General features: G+C 43.6%; 1 protein-coding gene across 14 annotated transcripts in view; it reads left to right on the top strand.

The window, feature by feature from the left end:
- The window catches only part of Cep152 (centrosomal protein 152), an 84820-nt gene that overhangs the window by 12498 nt on the left and 53203 nt on the right, over nt 1–19119 (top strand). For all 14 annotated transcript variants that reach the window (XR_013050724.1, XM_076570560.1, XM_076570557.1 and 11 more), the window contains 4 exons: nt 2346–2546; nt 8796–8943; nt 11516–11607; nt 12942–13105. Coding sequence is in view for 13 of the 14 variants with exons in the window: in XM_076570560.1 (XP_076426675.1) it covers nt 2346–2546; nt 8796–8943; nt 11516–11607; nt 12942–13105 (605 nt within the window). In the remaining variant the exon portion in view is untranslated. The remainder of the gene's footprint in view (nt 1–2345; nt 2547–8795; nt 8944–11515; nt 11608–12941; nt 13106–19119) is intronic.

Below are 19119 nucleotides of genomic sequence, written 5' to 3'. Positions count from 1 at the left end.
CTTCTGTCCTAGGGGTCCAACCCCCTCTTCTGGCCTCTGTGGGCACCAGGCATGTGTGGCTCACAGACATACATGTAGGCAAAACGCTCACAGATTAAATAAATAAATAGAATTAAAAGAACAAAAATCTTTTAGTTTGTAGAAGACTGCATTCAGAAGAACTTTGATACATGTCCTGCCACACACCTGGGATCATCTGGGTGCCAGGAGGAGGTGGCGGTTCTCCATGGGTACCAGGAGGAGGTGGCGGTTCTCCGTGGGTACCAGGGGGAGGTGGCGGTTCTCCATGGGTACCAGGAGGAGGTGGCAGTTCTCCGTGGGTGCCAGGGGGAGGTGGCGGTTCTCCGTGGGTGCCAGGGGTAGGTGGCAGTTCTCCGTGGATACCAGGGGGAGGTGGCAGTTCTCCGTGGGTACCAGGGGGAGGTGGCAGTTCTCCGTGGATACAGTTCTTCCTTCAAGTCTCTCCGCTCCTCTAGTTTTACTGTTCCTGCAAATTATGGCCACCTGGATAATATTTCCAGAATATAGTTCTAATTTTGTTATTCTTTACTTAAAGGCTTTGCGTGACCTACCTCACCTGTGGGACAAGGTGACCTTCTGTCAGGGGTCATCTCTTCCCTCCTGTCTTGTTTGAATGCCCGCGCACACTGCCTCTTCTTGGGAATGCCTAGTCCATGGCTCTTGCCATCTGACCAGCCAACTCCTGCTTATAGCTTTTACCCCGAGTTTCTTTCTTCACTTTCTTATAAAAGACAAAGAATATCTCGAAGGCATCATTGGGCTAGCCTCATTCCTGTAGCCATTTAGGCCAGTAGTTGGTGTACAGTTGGTGGTCAGTGTATGCTGATTGAGTGCTGGTTAAGATGAAACTTAACATGCACACGTTTTTTTTTTTCTTACGTATTTTTCTGTTCCTGTTTGAATGCTGTCATGATGGTGACTTTGTGGTGTATGTAGCACGAATTGTTAGAAGGTCTTATTAATAAAAACAAACCCAGAGCCAGGTATTGGGGTGGACGCTGAAAGATCAGAGAAACAGAACCAGCCACAGCTAACCTCACCTTGCCAGTTCCTCAGCTGATCCTGTTTCCTCAGATTGGAAGCCTCTGAGTCCTCATCCGGAATGAATCTCAGCTGAACTGCTGCTCAAAAGCCTAAAAGCTTAACCAGGATCTAGTTCCTGGTCCTCATGCCTTATATACCTTTCTGCTTTCTTCCATCACTTCCTGGGATTAAAGGCGTGAGTCACCATGCCTGGCTGTTTCCAGTGTGGCTTTGAACTCACAGAGATCTGGATGGATCTCTGCCTCTAGAATGCTAGGATTAGAGGTGTGAGTGCCACCATTTTCTGGCCTCTATGTCTACCTAGCAGCTGTTCTGTTCTCTGACCCCAGATACGTTTATTAGGATGCACGATATATTGGGAAACACAGTATCACCACAGGTGTATTTTAAAATTGGCAAACAAGGCTTGTCCCTGTTCAAAATATTTTGAAAATTTCTCTCACTTTTTTTCTTTAGATTTTGTAAATCAATGGTTAACGTTTTATAAAACAAAAATCTAATTGGAATTCTGATTGGGAAGGCACTATACTTTACCATTTTATGCATGTATGAAGCAGGTCTTAGAATGGCAAATTACTTGCCCAAGGTCATAAAGTCAGTTATTGACAAATGCTGAGAGTGTAAAGATCTTGATCCAAATAATTTCCTTCAGAGTTTCCTAAATTTTTTTGAGCCTCCTTATTTTAATGTTATTTGATTAGTAACTGTAATCCTATCTATAACTTTATATCAATTAATTAATTAATTGCTGTAAAGCCTGCATAATCACAGATTTAGGGCATTGGGAAACCATCTGTGGGTTGTGATTTTACCCACAGTATCAGCTTTGCTTTCAGAACTCTTTATGCTGGAATGTGGTGGCATACGCTTCTAGTGCTAGCCACTCGGCTGAGGAAAGATGATCACTTAGCCTGGGAATTTGAAGCCAGCCTGGGCAGACAGTGGGATTCTGTCTCAAAAAAGAAAACCAAAAATCTTTTTATTTAGTAAGTGACCATTTGTAGGTTTGCAGTCTCTGAATGAGCAACACATTTTTCTGAGACCCTACAATTGGGTGGCCTCCCTTTGCTCATGGAGCCGTGCAAACAGTGCCAGGGCTGATCTGCAGCAGGACCACTGCTCTTCAGACTCCTCATGTGCCCTCTGCAGGTACTGTGCGGTCTAGTTGTCAGGGAAGAATTGTGCCTAGCATCCGTGGGCGTGTGAGTAGCAGCTGGGGACAGTCTTAAAGAGCAGAGTTAAGATGCTATCTACATGGCTGCCCTGTGTGTGTTTGCTAGTTGACCAAGAAGGCCAGAACAACTGAAGTCACCCTGGAGAGCCTGAAACAGCAGCTGGTGGAGCTCCATCATTCTGAATTCCTTCAGCGAGCCCGGGAACAGCACGAGAGCATTGTCACGGGCCTCACACAGAAGTACGAAGAGCAGGTGCTATCCTTACAGAAGAATTTGGATGCGACCCGAACCGAACTTCAGGAGCAGGTCAGGTGACCCCTAATGAGCAACTATCCATTGAGTAAAGCTGGTTATTTTTTGTAACTGATATTTTGTGGTCCCCCAGGTAGAAATTTTGCTGCTCATGATAGGTATAAAATTGTAACTGAACTCCCACCCCCCAAAAAAAAACCACTTTTTTTTTTGAATCATGAATATGTCTGAAACCCTAATTTTGGGTACCTTTCTTATAGAATCAATTGGTACCTTCTCAGACCTCAGTGCTAGTCAAACTGTAGTTTTTATATATATTTATATATATTATTTATATATATATATTTATAGTTTTTATATATTATTTATATATATTTATTTATATATATTCATATTCTTGTAGAATAAATGCCAACTGAAAGGAATGGGTATACTGCCACTGATCAGAACCTGGGGTTGACCCAGCAGCCTTTTGTAGGTCTCTGGACATTCACTTCTCCTTAAAGAGTGTAGAGTAATGGTTCTTTTGAGAATAGAAATTGGCTATCTGGAGTCCAGTATTCTGATGGCTGACAGATGCTTCAAATAGAAAATTTTACAGCAAACCTCTAGGTCACAGTCAGTATTGTATAAGAAAAATCTTTGGACTGAGTGTAATATATATATGCCTTGGCTAGTTTTTATGTCAACTTGACATAGCTAGAGTCATCTGAGAGGAAGGAACCTCAATTGAGAAAAGGCCTCTATAAGGTCAGGCTGTAGCAAGCCTGTAGGCATTTTTAAAATTAGTGATTGATGGAGGAAGGCTTAGCCCATTGTGGGTGGGGCTACCCCTGGGCTGGTGGTCCTGCATTCTATAAGAAAACAGGCTGAGCAAGCCGTAAGGAGCAAGCAGCACCCCTCCATGGCCTCTGTGTCAGCTCTTGCCTCCAGGTTCCTCCCTGTTTGAGTTCCTGTCCTGACTGCCTTTGATGGTGAACGATGATGTGAAAGTGTCAGCCAAACAAGTGTAAACCATTTCCTCTCCAAGTTGCTTTGGTCATGGTGTTTCATCACAGCAGTGGAAACCCTGACTAAGACAGTAACAACATTAAGTAAATTTCATGTATAATCTTGAGTCTCATTCCAACATACATATATGGATTTTCAAATTTTCCAGAATTGAAATGTTTCCCATGCTGGACACTCATTCTGTAAAATGTATAAAATAGGGAAGAAAGTCTGTTCTAAACACACTGCTTGTGATCCTAAGCTTGAGCATATTTCACAGTCGACTTCCTATTTGTGTCCAAGAAGGAGTGAGTATTGAAAGCTCAGAGTGCATCGAGTGGCGGGGTTGCTTGCCTCGTGTCCAGAACCTAAGGTTGAATCAGCACAGCTTCAGAATGAATTTTCCCTAATGTAGTTTAAGAACTAATTTAACCCAAGAGAAAAGGAGAAGAAACTAAGGAGAGGATATGATAAACCTCCCACACGCAAAGTTCACTCTGATTTGGGTTGTTATCTCTGACTTCCATGGCCGACTCTGCCTTTTCCCATGTTTGGTAGACCTCGTATGGCAGAATAATTGTGTGACATTTTACTTCATTATTGTTTCTATTTTATATATTTTGCTTTATGACCTAGTCTCCTGTAGCCCAAGCTGTCCTCAAACTTGCTAAGTAGCTAACGGTGACTTTGAACTTTGGATCCTCCTGACTTTGCTTCCTGAGTGCTGGGTTATGGGCATGCACCACCATGCTCTGTTAGTGTGACTCTGGGTTATGGGGCATGCTCCACCATGCTCTATTACTGTGATGCTGGGGTTATGGGCTTGCACCACCATTCTCTGTTAGTGTGATGCTGGGTTGTGAGCATGCTCCACCATGCTCTGTTAGTGTGATGCTGGGTTGTGGGCATGCACCACCATGTTCTGTTAGTGTGACTCTGGGTTGTGGGCATACACCACCATGCTCTGTTAGTGTGATGCTGGGTTGTGGGCATGCACCACCATGCTCTGTTAGTGTGACTCTGGGTTGTGGGCATGCACCACCATGCTCTGTTAGTGTGACTCTGGGTTGTGAGCATGCTCCACCATGCTCTGTTAGTGTGACTCTGGGTTATGGGCATGCACCACCATGCTCTGTTAGTGTGATGCTGGGTTGTGGGCATGCACCACCATGCTCTGTTAGTGTGACTCTGGGTTGTGGGCATGCACCACCATGCTCTGTTAGTGTGACTCTGGGTTATGGGCATGCACCACCATGCTCTGTTAGTGTGACTCTGGGTTATGGGGCATGCACCACCATGCTCTGTTAGTGTGACTCTGGGTTATGGGGCATGCACCACCATGCTCTGTTAGTGTGACTCTGGGTTATGGGGCATGCTCCACCATGCTCTGTTAGTGTGACTCTGGGTTATGGGGCATGCACCACCATGCTCTGTTAGTGTGATTCTGGGTTATGGGGCATGCACTATGCTTCATGTTTGGTGCATGTTTGGCCAACATTCTTCCAACTCATCCCCAGTCCATTTTCTTTTTATGTTATGTGTTTTTTTCAATTTATTAATTATTTTTTCCCTTTTACATAAAAACTGTTGTGAATTTGATCATAATGGTTTCTAGGGATGGAAAAAGATAAAGGCTATGCCCAACCATTGAAGAGTCTGCTTTATAGAAATTAACTAGAGTTTGGGGTGTTGCTAGAGTTTTCCTGCCTTGCCCACAGTCAGGACAAATCTCTGTCACCCGCCAGTCCCACAGCCGCTCAGACCCAACCAAGCAAACACAGAGACTTATATTGCTTACAAACTGTATGGCCGTGGCAGGCTTCTTGCTAACTGTTCTTTTATCTTAAATTAATCCATTTCCATAAATCTATACCTTGCCATGTGGCTGGTGGCTTCCCGGTGACTTCACATGCTGCTGGTCATGGCGGCGGCTGCAGTCAGTCCTTCTGCCTTCCTGTCCTTTTATTTCTCCTCTCTGTTAGTCCCGCCTATCCTTCCTGCCTAGCCACAGCCGATCAGGTTTTATTTATTGATCAATCAGAACAACTTGACATACAGACCATCCCCCAGCACAGCCAAGTGCAGACCATCTCAGACACCTGCACTCAGGCCCATGGTCCTAATCATCCTCTATGCGGACCTGCTGGGTAACGCCACAAAGAACCCAAGAAGGGCTCCCACAGGACATACAGAACATCCCACAGCATTGGGGTACAGTTTTTTTTTTTTTTTTTGCTATTTTACCTTTTTTTGGCAATTGTCTAAGGAATTTTTATTTATCTAATTTTTAAATAAACTTTATTATAAAAAAACACACACCAAAATTAAGTAGACTCAAAGTCTATACGTCTCAGTGACCTTCTATATAGTTAGAAGATAGTTATTTTGCTTTAAAATGTTTATTTATTCATGTTGCCTTTGAATATCATACACAGTGTACAGTGGTTGGTGGTGGTAGATTTAGGAAAATGGAGTCTGTCAGCTCCCATGTGTGGAGTGTTTGGCGAGCTTTGCCTCCTCTGCCTTGACACTGTCTCCCTGGGAGGGCTGGGAGGAATTCCCGGTATGTTTGGTGTGTTTGGAACCCTTTCCTGTAGGAATGGTTGGTACAGATGTGGCAGCCCCGAAAACGGCTCTCAGGACACCCTCCCTGGACCTTCCCGCTCTAGTACCACCAGTCTCCTCCAGTCTGTGTTATCGCAGGACAGCGAAGGAGTTGGAGCCTGTGCCTCTGGCCTCTTCATCTGTCCCCATGCCTGCCATCACCACTTGAGAAGAGGGACCTCAGACTGAAGATAGAACCGAACCTTGGTCTGTGCCGAGTGGACTTTAGATTCTAAACCTGAGCTGTATTTGCTGTGACTTATCTCCAACCTGGGGTGTTTTTTTATGGTATCCCCTTTAAACGTGTTATCAATTGGCTCCGCAGTATTTGTAATAAGGAGTCAAAGTACTTGTACCAATCTGTATTTTTATAATCCAGTTGGTATTCCTTTGGAAGAGTGCTACAAAAGTCAGGTTTACACCAGAAGTGAGAGAAAGATAAAGAATTTCCCATGATTTCACTTCCTGCCCTCTGTGATTGGTGTTCCTTCATTCTCAATGTGCTCCCACTGTAGTGGCGATGTGTGGAACCCCTCATATAAACTTAAGATACTCAGTTTGTTGACACCCACAAAGTAGCTTGCTGGTATGCTGAGAGTACACAGACTCTGTAGGTCTCTTTGGGAGCAAGTGGCATCTTGATGATCCCGAGTGTTCCCATTGTAAACAGAGTACTGTTACAGTTATATAGGTCTTTATTGATTTCTTCAGTGTTGTAGTTTTGTCCAACTAGATCTTATGTTTTACGTTTCTACTAAAGACCCTCATTTTGGAGTGGCGTAAATGACATGGCTTTTTTAAATTTCAAGTTCTACTTGCGCGTTGTGGTGTACGGGAGGGTGATTTCCCCTATTAGCTCACACCGCACGCAGCTCATGTGCAATTGCTTATAGTTTTAGTAGGTTTCCTCCTTCCGATTTTCTGTGTAGCAGATTATGTCAATGATAGACAAAGAGAGACTTACTCTGTTCTCTGTAATTTGTATTCTTTCTGTTTCATTTTCTTACTGTAGTTCATTGGCAAGAGCTTCCAACATGCTGCTCAAAGGCATGAAGGGACATCCCTTCCCTAGTCCTCATCTTTGTGGGAAAGCTTCAGGTTTTCCTGTTAAATATGCTAGATTTAGATTCTTTCTCCTTTTAAAGAAAAATTGAGAAAGTTCTTAAGACTTATTTTTCTTTTAAATCACGGATGGGTATTAGTTGTATTTTGAAAGAGAATTCCACACAGAGACTGCTAATTGCATGTAATGGGAGGCGCGACTCTCTGACACAGCAGAGCTTTTTGAATGTCTGTGTACCTAGTGCGATTTGAGAAATACATGGTTATAGCACATTATTAACTTAATGCATTCCTTAGACATCAGATTTTCAATGTAGAAAAGACTGTATATACAACATTGTAACAATTCAAAACTGTTGGGACCTCTAGACTGGCACCTGGAGTGTCTCGCCACCCTTGCACGACAAGCATTTGTACTGCATTCCTGATAGCTCCATAGTGCGTCAGCCATGTTATACTAGCTCCTTAGAGCTGCGCCTCCCAAGCTGGTCTGGGAAACAGCAGCAGCATGCCAAGAAGTTTGCAGCACTAAATAAACAGGGACTGCTTTCCAGAAGCTTCATTTTGCTAAAAATTTGGTAGAAAAAATTTAAAGCAAACACAGCTGCAGTATGACATAGAAAATTCACAGGATTTTAAAGCAAAGCGAGAGCCTTCAGAGAGAGCCCCTTCCTTTGCATGGGGACGCGCCCAGATCTTTTGCATTTGGGGCATCCCTGTATTCATGTCATCGAGAGCGTGGCTGAGGTTTAGGCTGTGCTAGGGAATCTGGTACCAAAGGCCCACGTGTTCTTACTTCAGAGCTCTTGCTAATCGTTTTCTTCGGGCTTCTCAGGAAGCTTAAGACGGTTGCTGCTCCAGTGATTCTCCTGCCTCATCCGTGCTTTGATTGACATTCAGCCCAAGTGGCTTTTAGGTGGGAAGTGATGATTGTTACAGTGATGGTTTCTTCAAATTCCCATGCTTTCTTATTTCCAAATATGTTTTCTTTGTGGAGAAATATTGGCACAGTACCTTTCCCTCTCCATGTATGTATGTAGGCAACACAGATCCTTGTCCCACAGTGTGTATTTTTTATATATCCTCATACAGTCACACAACAATTACCATGTCTTTTTTTTGTCATTAATTTTTCAAGTATTCATTATAATGCCTGGTATGCATAACATGCTGAAGAGATGCCTTCAGGAGACAAGGGAAATAAGAGGTGTAAAAGGTAGAAAGAGGAATATAAGAGAAACAGGTCAAATTGAAAAGAAACTCGGAGGAGGGACAGATTATTTTTGGCTGCCCTGAACAGAATGAGCCTTTGGCTGCTCAGAATGGAGTTTCCATGTGTTCATGTGTTTCCTTGTCTGAGGATACGGATTCTGTGACTCAAAGTGGTTTGCCGGCATTTGTATATATTCATTAACACAGCATAAAATGCAAACAGGACTGTAATATACTTCCTTTGGCATGAGTAAAATCTGACTTTAGAATAACAGTATCTTACAGGTGTCCTTTGTTAGCCGGGCCTCCCCCCAGGTCACATGTGAACAGGTTAACCCTGTACAAGAGATCACACTACCAGGTGATGATTTGACGTTGGACACTTTAATTTCTACTAAAGCTGATTGTGAAAATGACTTGTTGCCTTCCGTTTAGGAAAGCGTTTGCGCTCGGTTAAAGGATCACGTGCAGCAGCTGGAGAGGAGTCAAGAGGCTGTCAAATTAGAGAAGACGGAGCTCATTAACAGGCTGACGAGAAGTCTAGAGGACAGTCAGAAGCAGTGTGCCCACCTGCTGCAGTCAGGTGCGTGTCTTGTGGAGGGTCCCACAGAGGCAATGGGGTACGTGTACAGTGAAAACGAACTTTTTCTTCAGGACCACCAGGTCACAAATAATGACATGGAGGCTTCTTATTAATTATGAAAGCTTGACCTTAGCTTAGGCTTGTTGTCAGCTAGTTCTTACAACTTAAATTAGCCCATATTTTGTAATCTACATTCTTCTATGTGGCTCGGTTACCTTCACTCTGTACTGCCCATCCTATGTCTTTCACATCTGGCTGGTGACTCCGCCTTTCTTCCTCTCTGAAATCTCTCTGTCCCCAGAAGTCCTGCCTAATCTCTTCCTGCCTAGCTAATGGCCATTCAGCTCCTTATTAAACTAATCACAGTGACACATCCTCACACAGTGTAAAGGAATATTTCACAACAGTACAGAATGTAGCTGGATTCCTGTTATCAGGTGTGTGGGTGTGTGGGCTTGCGCTGCATGCCATGGTTGTAGGACAGAGGACAACCTTCATGGTCTGGAACTCACACTCAGGTTGTCTCGCCACCTCTTCATGACACGAATTTCAAGAGCTTTCCCCCACTGAGCCGTCTCACCAGCCCAGATCCCAAACTATACAAAGCCAGAGGAGACAGAAGTCCACAAGTGACAGATTCCTTTAGGGAGGAGTATATGTGCAGTTCCTATTGAAGGGTTTGTTTCTGTTACACAGTCTGGAAAATCCAAACAAGTGTACATTCCACATAAAAATCACCAGCACTCTTCCTCTGAGAAACCTGGGCTGTGATGCCTGAACCTGCTTCCTGCGGAGGAAAGGACCGCACATGCCAGGCAGGGCTCTGCTCCCAAAGACGAGGTTCTGTCCCAGCCACCTTTGATTATAAGATCTCACTGTATTTGCCATTTTATACCTAGTATTTGATTAAATAGTTGTCATTTTGTTTACCTTCAGTTTTTCATCCCCCCATCGTGTCCTTACATGGACAGTGAGTTACATTTTTGTCACTCTTAAGATTTCTAGTGTGGCCTCTGTGGTACTTGAGACATGCTTCTGATGCTTTTCATGGTAGTGATACTTTTAATTATTATTTTTATAAGATGTTAAAGGCAATTAAATGTCAATGTTGATGCGCAGACTGTTGAACAGACTAAATCATCCTAATTTCTGGTTGACAAAATCAATTTTTTTAACTAAGGTACAAGTCACATTTCGGCATGTGAACTAGTTAGACGATGGGCACAGTGTGTAGGAGTTTAATCACACTGTGAACGTACTAAAGGGAAAGGCTGCCTATGGATGTGTGTTTGCTGAGGGACCAGATTTGGACCCTTCCTGTTTAGGCTCTCCTCCAGCCCTGCCTGGAGGATCCATTTGCCCTTGCCATGACCTGGTGAGTCTTTTCCTTGGCTATTAAAGGCTTTGAAGGTAGGATTTTCTTTCCTTCCCTTTTTTATTTTTATTTATTTATTTATTTTTATTTTTCAAGACAGGGTTTTGGAGCCTGTCCTGGATCTCGCTCTGTAGACCAGGCTGGCCTTGAACTCACAGAGATCCACCTGGCTCTGCCTCCTGAGTGCTGGGATTAAAGGCGAGCGAGCGCTGCCACCGCCGCCTGGCTTCCCTCAGTTATTTCTGAGAGGCCTGTTTTCATTTAAGGAAACCCTCAAATGGCCCTCTGCACTAGAATCTCTCCGAGTACATTTAGAGTATTAGTTTGTTGGGGCTGGAGAAATGTCTCAGAGGTGAAGAGCACTTCCTGCTCCTGCAGAGGACAAGGGTCCAGTTCACAGCACCCATGGGGCTCACAACTGCTTGTGGCTGATTGGGCTCACAGGGTCCGATGTCCCAGTTGCCCAGGCCCTGAGCTCCTGAGTATAAATCTGAGAAACACGTGGACTAGATTTAGGTCTCTGAGGTCTCCCATGGCTCCCTGTCTACATGGCTCTAAAGTCAACAGTGAAGCAGACTCCACCTCAAGCCTCGGTGGGTCCTGGGTTTGTAGATGTGGTGCTTTGTCTCCTTCCAGTTACACATTGTTGTTGGTTTTTTTTTTTTTTTTTACTCTCACTCTTTGGCTCTTTGGCTCTTCCTCTTTAGAGGGTCCACCACCCAGCTCCCAAATAAATCACACAGAGGTTTATTCTTACTTATGAATGCCCGACCTTAGCTTGGCTTGTTTCTAGCCAGCTTTTCTTAAATTATCTCATCTACTTTTGCCTCTGGGCTTTTATCTTTCTCTATTCTATATACCTTTCTTTACTTCTTATTCCGTGGTTGGCTATATAGCTGGGTGGCTGGCCCCGATGTCCTCCTCTCCTTCTCTTCTCGCTCCATGATCTTTTCTTTCCAGATTTCTCCTCTTATTCTATCCTTTCTCTTGCCTTGCTATTGGCTGTTCAGCTCTTTATTAAACCAATTAGGTGTTTTAGACAGGCACAGTAACACAGCTTCATAGAGTTAAACAAATGCAACTTAAAAGAATGCAATACATCTTTGCATCATTAAAACAAATGTTCCACAGAATAAACAGATGTGACACATCTTAAATTAATATTCCACAACAACCTATTCTATGGCTCTCTTGCAGGCTCCATGCAGGAGGTGGCTCAGCTACAGCTACAGTTGCAGCAAGCACAGAAGGCCCACCTCTTAAGTGAGAGCATGAATAAGGCTTTGCAAGTGAGTGCTGTCTCTTGGAAGACTTAGGCAATGTTACAGCACCTTTTTTGAACCTTAGGTTTCTCTATGTAATAAGAGTGACTGGACCTTCTTCAGACCAGCCCAGGAAAGTTTTTCAAGATCTCACCCCTACCACACCACTGTTAGTTAGACCTAGGTGTTCCAGCCCAGTTCTGATGAATTGCAGAGCCAAGCCTCTGCCTCCTGCCAGTCAGTCTATCCATGTCTTTCCTGCCACTGCAGGTATATCCTGGGGACCAGGGCATCTACAGTCTGCAGGTGTATCCTGGGGACCAGGCATCCCCAGTCTGCAGGTGTATCCTGAGGACCAGGGTATCTACAGTCTGCAGGTGTATCCTGGGAACCAGGGTATCTATAGTCTGCAGGTGTATCCTGGGGACCAGGGCATCTACAGTCTGCAGGTGTATCCTGAGGACCAGGGCATCCCCAGTCTGCAGGTGTATCCTGGGGACCAGGCATATATAGTCTGCAGGTGTATCCTGGGGACCAGGGTATCTACAGTCTGCAGGTGTATCCTGGGGACCAGGGCATCCCCAGTCTGCAGGTGTATCCTGGGAACCACGGTATCTACAGTCTGCAGGTGTATCCTGGGGACCAGGGTATCTATAGTCTGCAGGTGTATCCTGGGGAACAGGCATCTACAGGTGTGGGGAATATTTAGTTGGGATGTGATTCTCTCACAGCCTCCACCACTTTAATTTCCCTGAAAGGTAAGGAAGATGCTGGAGAGGACTTTTAGTGTTGCCTCGGCCGAAGGAAGCGCTCGGCCTGTTGATCATGCAGGCAGAGCATAGTTCGCCCCTGCCTAGCTATCTGTTTTGTCCTCGGCTACAGTAAGGCCAGAGGTATCCCAGCTAAGGGTTTTTTTTTTTTTTTTTTTTTAAATAAGAGGGTTGTGGAAAGAACTGTCTGCCTTTGCTTCCTCATTCATTTGGTTTATTTGAAAATATGGCAGGAACTGGCCTTCATGAAGTTATGTAGAATGAATGTTAAGAATGTATTTAAAGAGGATTTTCTGCATTCTACTGATCATTAAAGTAAAGTTTGAAACATAGAATGACTGATTTTTTTAAAAAGAAAAGATTTATTTATTATGTATAGTGTTCTGTCTGAATGTGTGCCTGCAGGCCAGAAGAGGGCACCAGATGTCATTACAGATGGTTGTGAGCTACCATGTGGTTGCCAGGAATTGAACTCAGGACCTCTGGAAGAGCAGCCAGTGCTCTTAACCCCTGAGACAACTCTCCAGCCCAAATGACTGATTTTTTTATTCAGGAAAATAATGAAAGTTGTTTTTGATAATTTCGTTCTAGGAGGAATTAACAGAGCTTAAAGCTGAGATTTCTCTCTATGAGTCTGCTGCAGACCTCGGAGTACTTCCAGGTGACTCAGAAGGAGACTTGAGTGTAGAGCTCACTGAATCGTGTGTGGACTTGGGCATTAAAAAAGTCAATTGGAAACAATCCAAAGCTAACAGGTACTGCATGAATAGTAGAAGACTGTTAATAAAGCTGGTGATGGAGCCATGGGACCTGGGTGGCATCGTGCAGAAGATAAAGTCCCGATTAGAGGATAGTGTGCTTTAGAAATTCTTAATGAAATATAAATACCTGAAAAGCCAAATGAACAGAAATCTGAAGTATTAATATTGTGCTTGTAGTCCTCATCATTTAGGTAGACACCAGTTACCGGAAGCTAAGGAGGGGATTATGAAGTTAAAATACCCAGATTATGGGGCTGGGGAGATAGCTCAGTGGGGATGCTGTGCAGGCATAGGTCCTGAGTTCAGACCCCCAGCACCCAGCACTGTGGGAGGTTGAGATGGCCTCCACAGGAGGATGGCCAAGGGTTGCTGGCCACTCAGCCTAGCTCCAGGTTCAGTAAGGGAAGAAAGTGGAGAGTGATAGAGCAGGACACCTGATACACAAGTGTGGGAGCACACACCTGTGTGCATACATGTGCACACACCACACACACTCCACAAATATACAGGCTGTGTGTGTGAACTATTGAGACAAATGCCTGTTGCTAAAGTTAGCCTTGCATGTTAAAAACACTTGTCTTGCGTTAATCAGTCATCTGTGAGAAAATAAGTTTGGCAATGGCATTGCACTCTCCTTGGGACCTGCCTGAGATCGTAAATAACGTTTTGGATTGATTCTGTTGGGCATGTTTTGCCTGCGTGTATACATGTGCACATGCTGGTGTCCGCAGAAGTTAGAAGGGTCTCAGATCCCTTGGAACTGGAGTCATGGATGGTTGTAAGCTACCACGTAGGAACTGGGAACTGAACCTGGGCCCTCTGCAAGAGCGGCCTGTGCTCTTAACCACTGAGCTGCTTCTCCAGCTCTGAGATCTCACTTTTAAAACAGGGGTTCCTTTATGCTACTGTTATTGTAGATATTTTACCAGTCACATGGGTGAGGGTGATGGAGAGGGAGTGGAGAGGATTGAAGGGTTAGTTATAGGTTAGTTATAGTTATATCAAAGGATGTTCTATACACTTGGTGAACTTGGCATCCTTGCTACATGGAAGGTGCTTTGTGAGGTCCTGAAATAGGTTACAAAATATCCAATAGACGCTGTCCTTTCCCCAAGGAGTTTGCAGTTGGCCTGGCTGGAGGAAAGGAGACATACCCAGTAAGCAGCCAAGTGCTGTTTGGTTAGTGCTGGGCTTGCCTGAAGGGTTTATCTGTTCCCCCTGCTGGTTTAGGCTAAAGCAAGTGCTTCTTTTACTGAGGAATGGAGCCTAGGACCTCACTCACTCAAAGAGCTGTATCACCGACTTATACTTCCAACTCTGAAGAAAGTGTTTCTTGAAGCATTGACCTCCGCCACACTGACTGTCCACTGTCCTTACTGAGTTGTTAAATACGTGTTGTGTCTCAAATATTAAGCAACCGAGTACAAAGCTCAGTCTCCTGACAAGTTCCCCTTTAATGGCCTTCGGGAAGATTGCATTTTAACACTGCCGTTTTAGTTGTAGAGCAGTAAGATGGGATTTAGTTGGTTGGAATCTGTAGACAAATTTCTAAACGGTCTTAATAAAAAACACGGAGCCAGAAATTTGGGTTAAATTTCTGCGAGAAAGATCAGAGGAATAGGACAAACCACGAGCTAACCTCACCTCACCAACTCCGCAGCTTCCAGAAAGAGCTTCTTCCTGTATACTCACGTTTATATGCCTTTCTCTTCTGTTCTCTCATTGGCTCTCTTAGCCCAGCTACATCACTTCCTCTTCCTATACAGCTCTGTCACTGTCTGTACAGACCTCCAGACCTCTATGGTTGGTACTGGGATTAAAGGCATATATCACCAAGGTTGGCTCTGTTCCCTAGTGTGGCCTTGAACACAGAGATCCTGCCTGCTAAGTGATTTGATTAAGGGCATGTGCTACCATTGCCTGACTTCTTTGTTTACTTATAATGGCTGGCCCTTTTTCCTCTGATCTCCAGGCAAGCTTTATTTATTAAAGCACAAATAAAATATCACCACATTTCAGCACAAATAAAACATCACCACAGAAATCTAAAGTAATGAGGTGATACTGCAAAAGAAAATGCTGTTATTTAGCTTAGTAAAGCTCCGTTTACCTGAGTGTCTTGTCTTCGGGCTCTCATCTCTACAGATGACAGCCTAGAGGTAAGCAAAGAAAAAAATAGTGGAACTAGACTGATGTTTTTGGTGGAAGTCATCCTCAGGCTCTTATCTAGGGTCATGTGACCCATATTTCTTTCCATCCCATAATTACCTGGTATGGATGCAGTGGGGGAACTGCTGTCAGCTTAGCCTTAGCAGAGGTGTGGAACGCCCAGCAGTGGAAAACGGCTCTCAGTGTGAGTGCTTTGACCCACTGACACGATGTTGAGCAAAGGCTTCCACTAATCATCTTGAACACAGACTTTGCCGTGAATGCCTCATTTCTTGTCAGTGCCAAATGAATTCTCAGGAACTAGTGAAAGAGCACAGGCTTCAGATGGTTAAAAATATGCCATTGGTCAGATTTTACATTTATCAACTTTGAATTCAACACATACTTTTTAAAGCATTTTGATCCTCATTTTTGTGACTAATGTTGGCTTTACTGGAGCTCAGAGAGGTGAATCACTTGGCTCAGGTAGTCACTGGTGCCGCCAGGACGTGAACTCAAATCTCTTTAGGCCTGGTCTAGTTTTCTGTTCATATTTATGAAATAGTCAAGCCTTTTGCCTTTAAACTTCATTCTTCTTTATCTCTCTTATGTTGAAGATTAAAGATATAGTTCATTCAAAAATATTTTTCTCCAGTTTGTTATTACTTTCATTTTAGTTTGTGCTGTGGTTGGCCTTGGAATTGAGTGATGAATACATCCACATTGAACTCTTTTTCAATAGACACATTTCATCTTTATCCATTAAAATGAATTCTACCTTTTGTGCCTTTTTTTCCCCTTGAGGTAGGATATTGCTGTGTATCCCAGGTTGGCTTCAAATGCACAATTTTGCCCTGGACTCCCAAGTACTGGGATTATTGGAATGCACTACCTTGCCTAGCTACCCTTGTTATTTTTATTTACATAACATTCATAGCCACAATATAGAAATTCTTTTTTGCTTTTTTTTTTTTTTGAGACAAGGTTTCTCTGTGTAGATTTGGAGCCTTTCTTGGAACTCACTCTGTAGACCAGGTTGGCCTCGAACTCACGGAGACCTGCCTGGCTCTGCCTCCTGAGTGCTGGGATTAAAGGTGTGCGCCACCACCGCCTGGCTCATAGAAATTCTAATGTATGTTCCTATAGCTAACAGACTGGGACATCTCATCATCATTATAAAGAAAGGACTGAGCCACTCAGCTGGGAAAGTGGAGAGTGAACCAGAGTGGGTAGTTGGTGAGAGCTCTGGAAAAGCCATCAATAACCGCAGCATCTAGAGGATGCATCTAGCTCAGAATCCTCTCACACAATAGCAGTTAATAGTTGATTGTCCATGTTTGAGAAGCATTCTCATGTCAAATTTCAAGAAAGAAGAAATTTGTACTTTTCTTCCAGTGAACTGATTTGTTGAATAAAAGGAAGCAAATTTTCTCAGTGTGAGTTATTTTCTTCTGGAGCTGCTTCCAAATCACTGACCCAGGTATCGGTGGCTCCCAGCTTTTATTACCAACCACCACCTCCTTCGGCTACTGCTTAGTAAACTTTAAAGGGTTAGCAGCCTCAGTGTTCTCTTTTACATTCATGGAATCTGAGTGGCTAAATCTGTAGACATTTGCAGACGGCTTCCTCTCTCCATTATTATAGTTGGCTGCTACGCTCAAGTAATAAACATTTACCAAGTGGAATGCCGTTTTCCTTTGGTCTTCTCAGCAGGCTTCATAAGGGACTACAGTTTCTTTGGGCTTCAGGGAACCAGTTTCCATAGGGTGCTGTGGGCCTCGGGCGGAATGGTCACCACTCTGACTTTTTTCCTTTCGAGGAAGGAGGGAAATTATTTTACAAGCACTTTCTCTGCTCTCTGATTGGGCCTCCTCTAGGAGTACAAAGTGTTATTATACAAAAAGTATGTTTTACACAGTTCTATATATCAGCTCCCGTGCTAATGCGCCCTGTTAACAATTTGTATCAGCCTGCTTTCAGTCAGAAGAGGAATTATGGAGGCCTCATTTGCTGGCTGAGTAAAGTGAGGACTCACAGTTTACCATACCATATAGCAGAGTATTTGGGTTTCCTTTCTTACATAACTTTACCTGTTACAGTTTTTCTACAGAAATATAGTTACTTCTACAGAAATAGAAATGATTTAAATAGGTGAGGTTTAATATATGCAGACATGCATATAGAGTATATGCATATTGTTATATATATACTATATCCATCCTAAGACATTTCATTTATATTGTTAAAAATAAATTTACCTAGTGATTTGTTCATTCTCTCTTCACACATGCACAATATCCTAACATTTCATTTAAAATCATCTGAAATCTTTCAATTTCAGGAGGAAAACTTTAATTCAGCTATCATTATTTCTTTATTAGATAGATTTTTTTCTTTTAGAATATTTTGGAAATAGAGATTTATATTTTACACAGTTCTATATATCAGCTCCCATGCTCCCTATTAACAGTTTGTATTGTTAAAGTTAATGGACCAGTATATTTACATTATCACTAGTGTCTGAGGTTCGCTTGGCCGTCCTTAATATTTCTCCAGTGTCTATGATTTTAGAGTGTACGCTAGCCACTGGGAAACTGTTTAGAAACCTTCATCACTGTTTCCAATATAGAAAAGAAGACACTCCTATTAGTTGAGAATTTCATACTTGTATACACTATTTTGATCATATTTGTCTTCCCGTCTCCTCCCCTCCTGCTTCCTAGATCCACTCCAGCCCGACGCCTGTTTGCTGTTTTGTTTTAAATAAGCCACTGAGTCCAACCTGCTGGCCATGTGCTCATGCGTGTAGAGCCGTCCACTGAGGCATGAACCTGTCAGGGGCTATTCCCCCAAAGAAAACTGACTCTCCCTCCCCAAAAGCCATCAGCTATGAACAGCTCCTCAGCCGAGAGTGGGGACCTATGAAGCTCCCCCTTCTTGCTGCAGTAGTGACAGTGGTGACTGGCTTGAGCGTGTGTAGGTCGTGTACAGGCAGCCACAGCTACTGAGAGTTCATGAGGGCAGTGGTCCTGTCATGTCACCCCCCACACTAATAATAGAATGCCTTTAAAAAAATAGTCTCATTGTAAGCCTTAAGCTTAATGAAAATAGAGTTGAGTTTAAAGGCTGGAATACAGTTTAGCGGCAGAGCACTTGCTTAGCATGCAGGAGGCCAGGCGGTTCAGTCCTTATTACTGTCGAGAGACGGGAGGGAAGGAGGAAGGAGAGAGAAAGGACTTTAGATTGCAGTAGCATGGCTTTTGTTTCAGTTTTCTCGTTGCCTGGATTCTGCCAGACTTCTATGTCCGTAAATTGGAAGAGCTAACAGTAGTTGGTTAGGGTAGCTGATGTTCGCTATTTTTTTCCTCCTCAATATCTATATTGCCTCATTGAATATTAGCATGCCACATACCCAAAAGTCACAGGTGTGAGCTATGTCCGAGTTAAACTGCTTGTATTTAGGCAGAAAGACTAAGTGGGGAGAATGTCTTCTGAGGAATGAACTTTTGTGCAAAGAAGATGTCCTTGTAAATGACAAAGTTCCAATTTATTTATTTTTGATTTATGTGTACCAGTGTTCTGCCTGCATGTTAGCGTGTGCCCTGCTGAAGTGCCTGGTAACCTTGGAGGCCAGAAGAGGGCATTAGATCCCCTGAAGCTGGAGTTAGTGGTAAGCCACTATGTGCTGAGAATTGAATTCAGGTCTAAAGAGCATCACCATGCCATCTCTCCAGCCCCCAAGTTCCAAATCCTTTAGCAGAGTTGGGGTGAAGCTCAGTGTTAGAATGCTTGCCTAGCATGTAAGAGGCACCAGAAAACAAAGAAACAAAATGTTAAAAATACAGTTGGTCCAAAATGCC

This window comes from Peromyscus maniculatus, chromosome 4 (genome assembly GCF_049852395.1).
Source record: "Peromyscus maniculatus bairdii isolate BWxNUB_F1_BW_parent chromosome 4, HU_Pman_BW_mat_3.1, whole genome shotgun sequence".
NCBI classification, from domain to species: Eukaryota; Metazoa; Chordata; class Mammalia; order Rodentia; family Cricetidae; genus Peromyscus; species Peromyscus maniculatus.
Note: the sequence above shows the minus strand (reverse complement) of the source record. Positions and strands in the feature narration are given on the sequence as shown.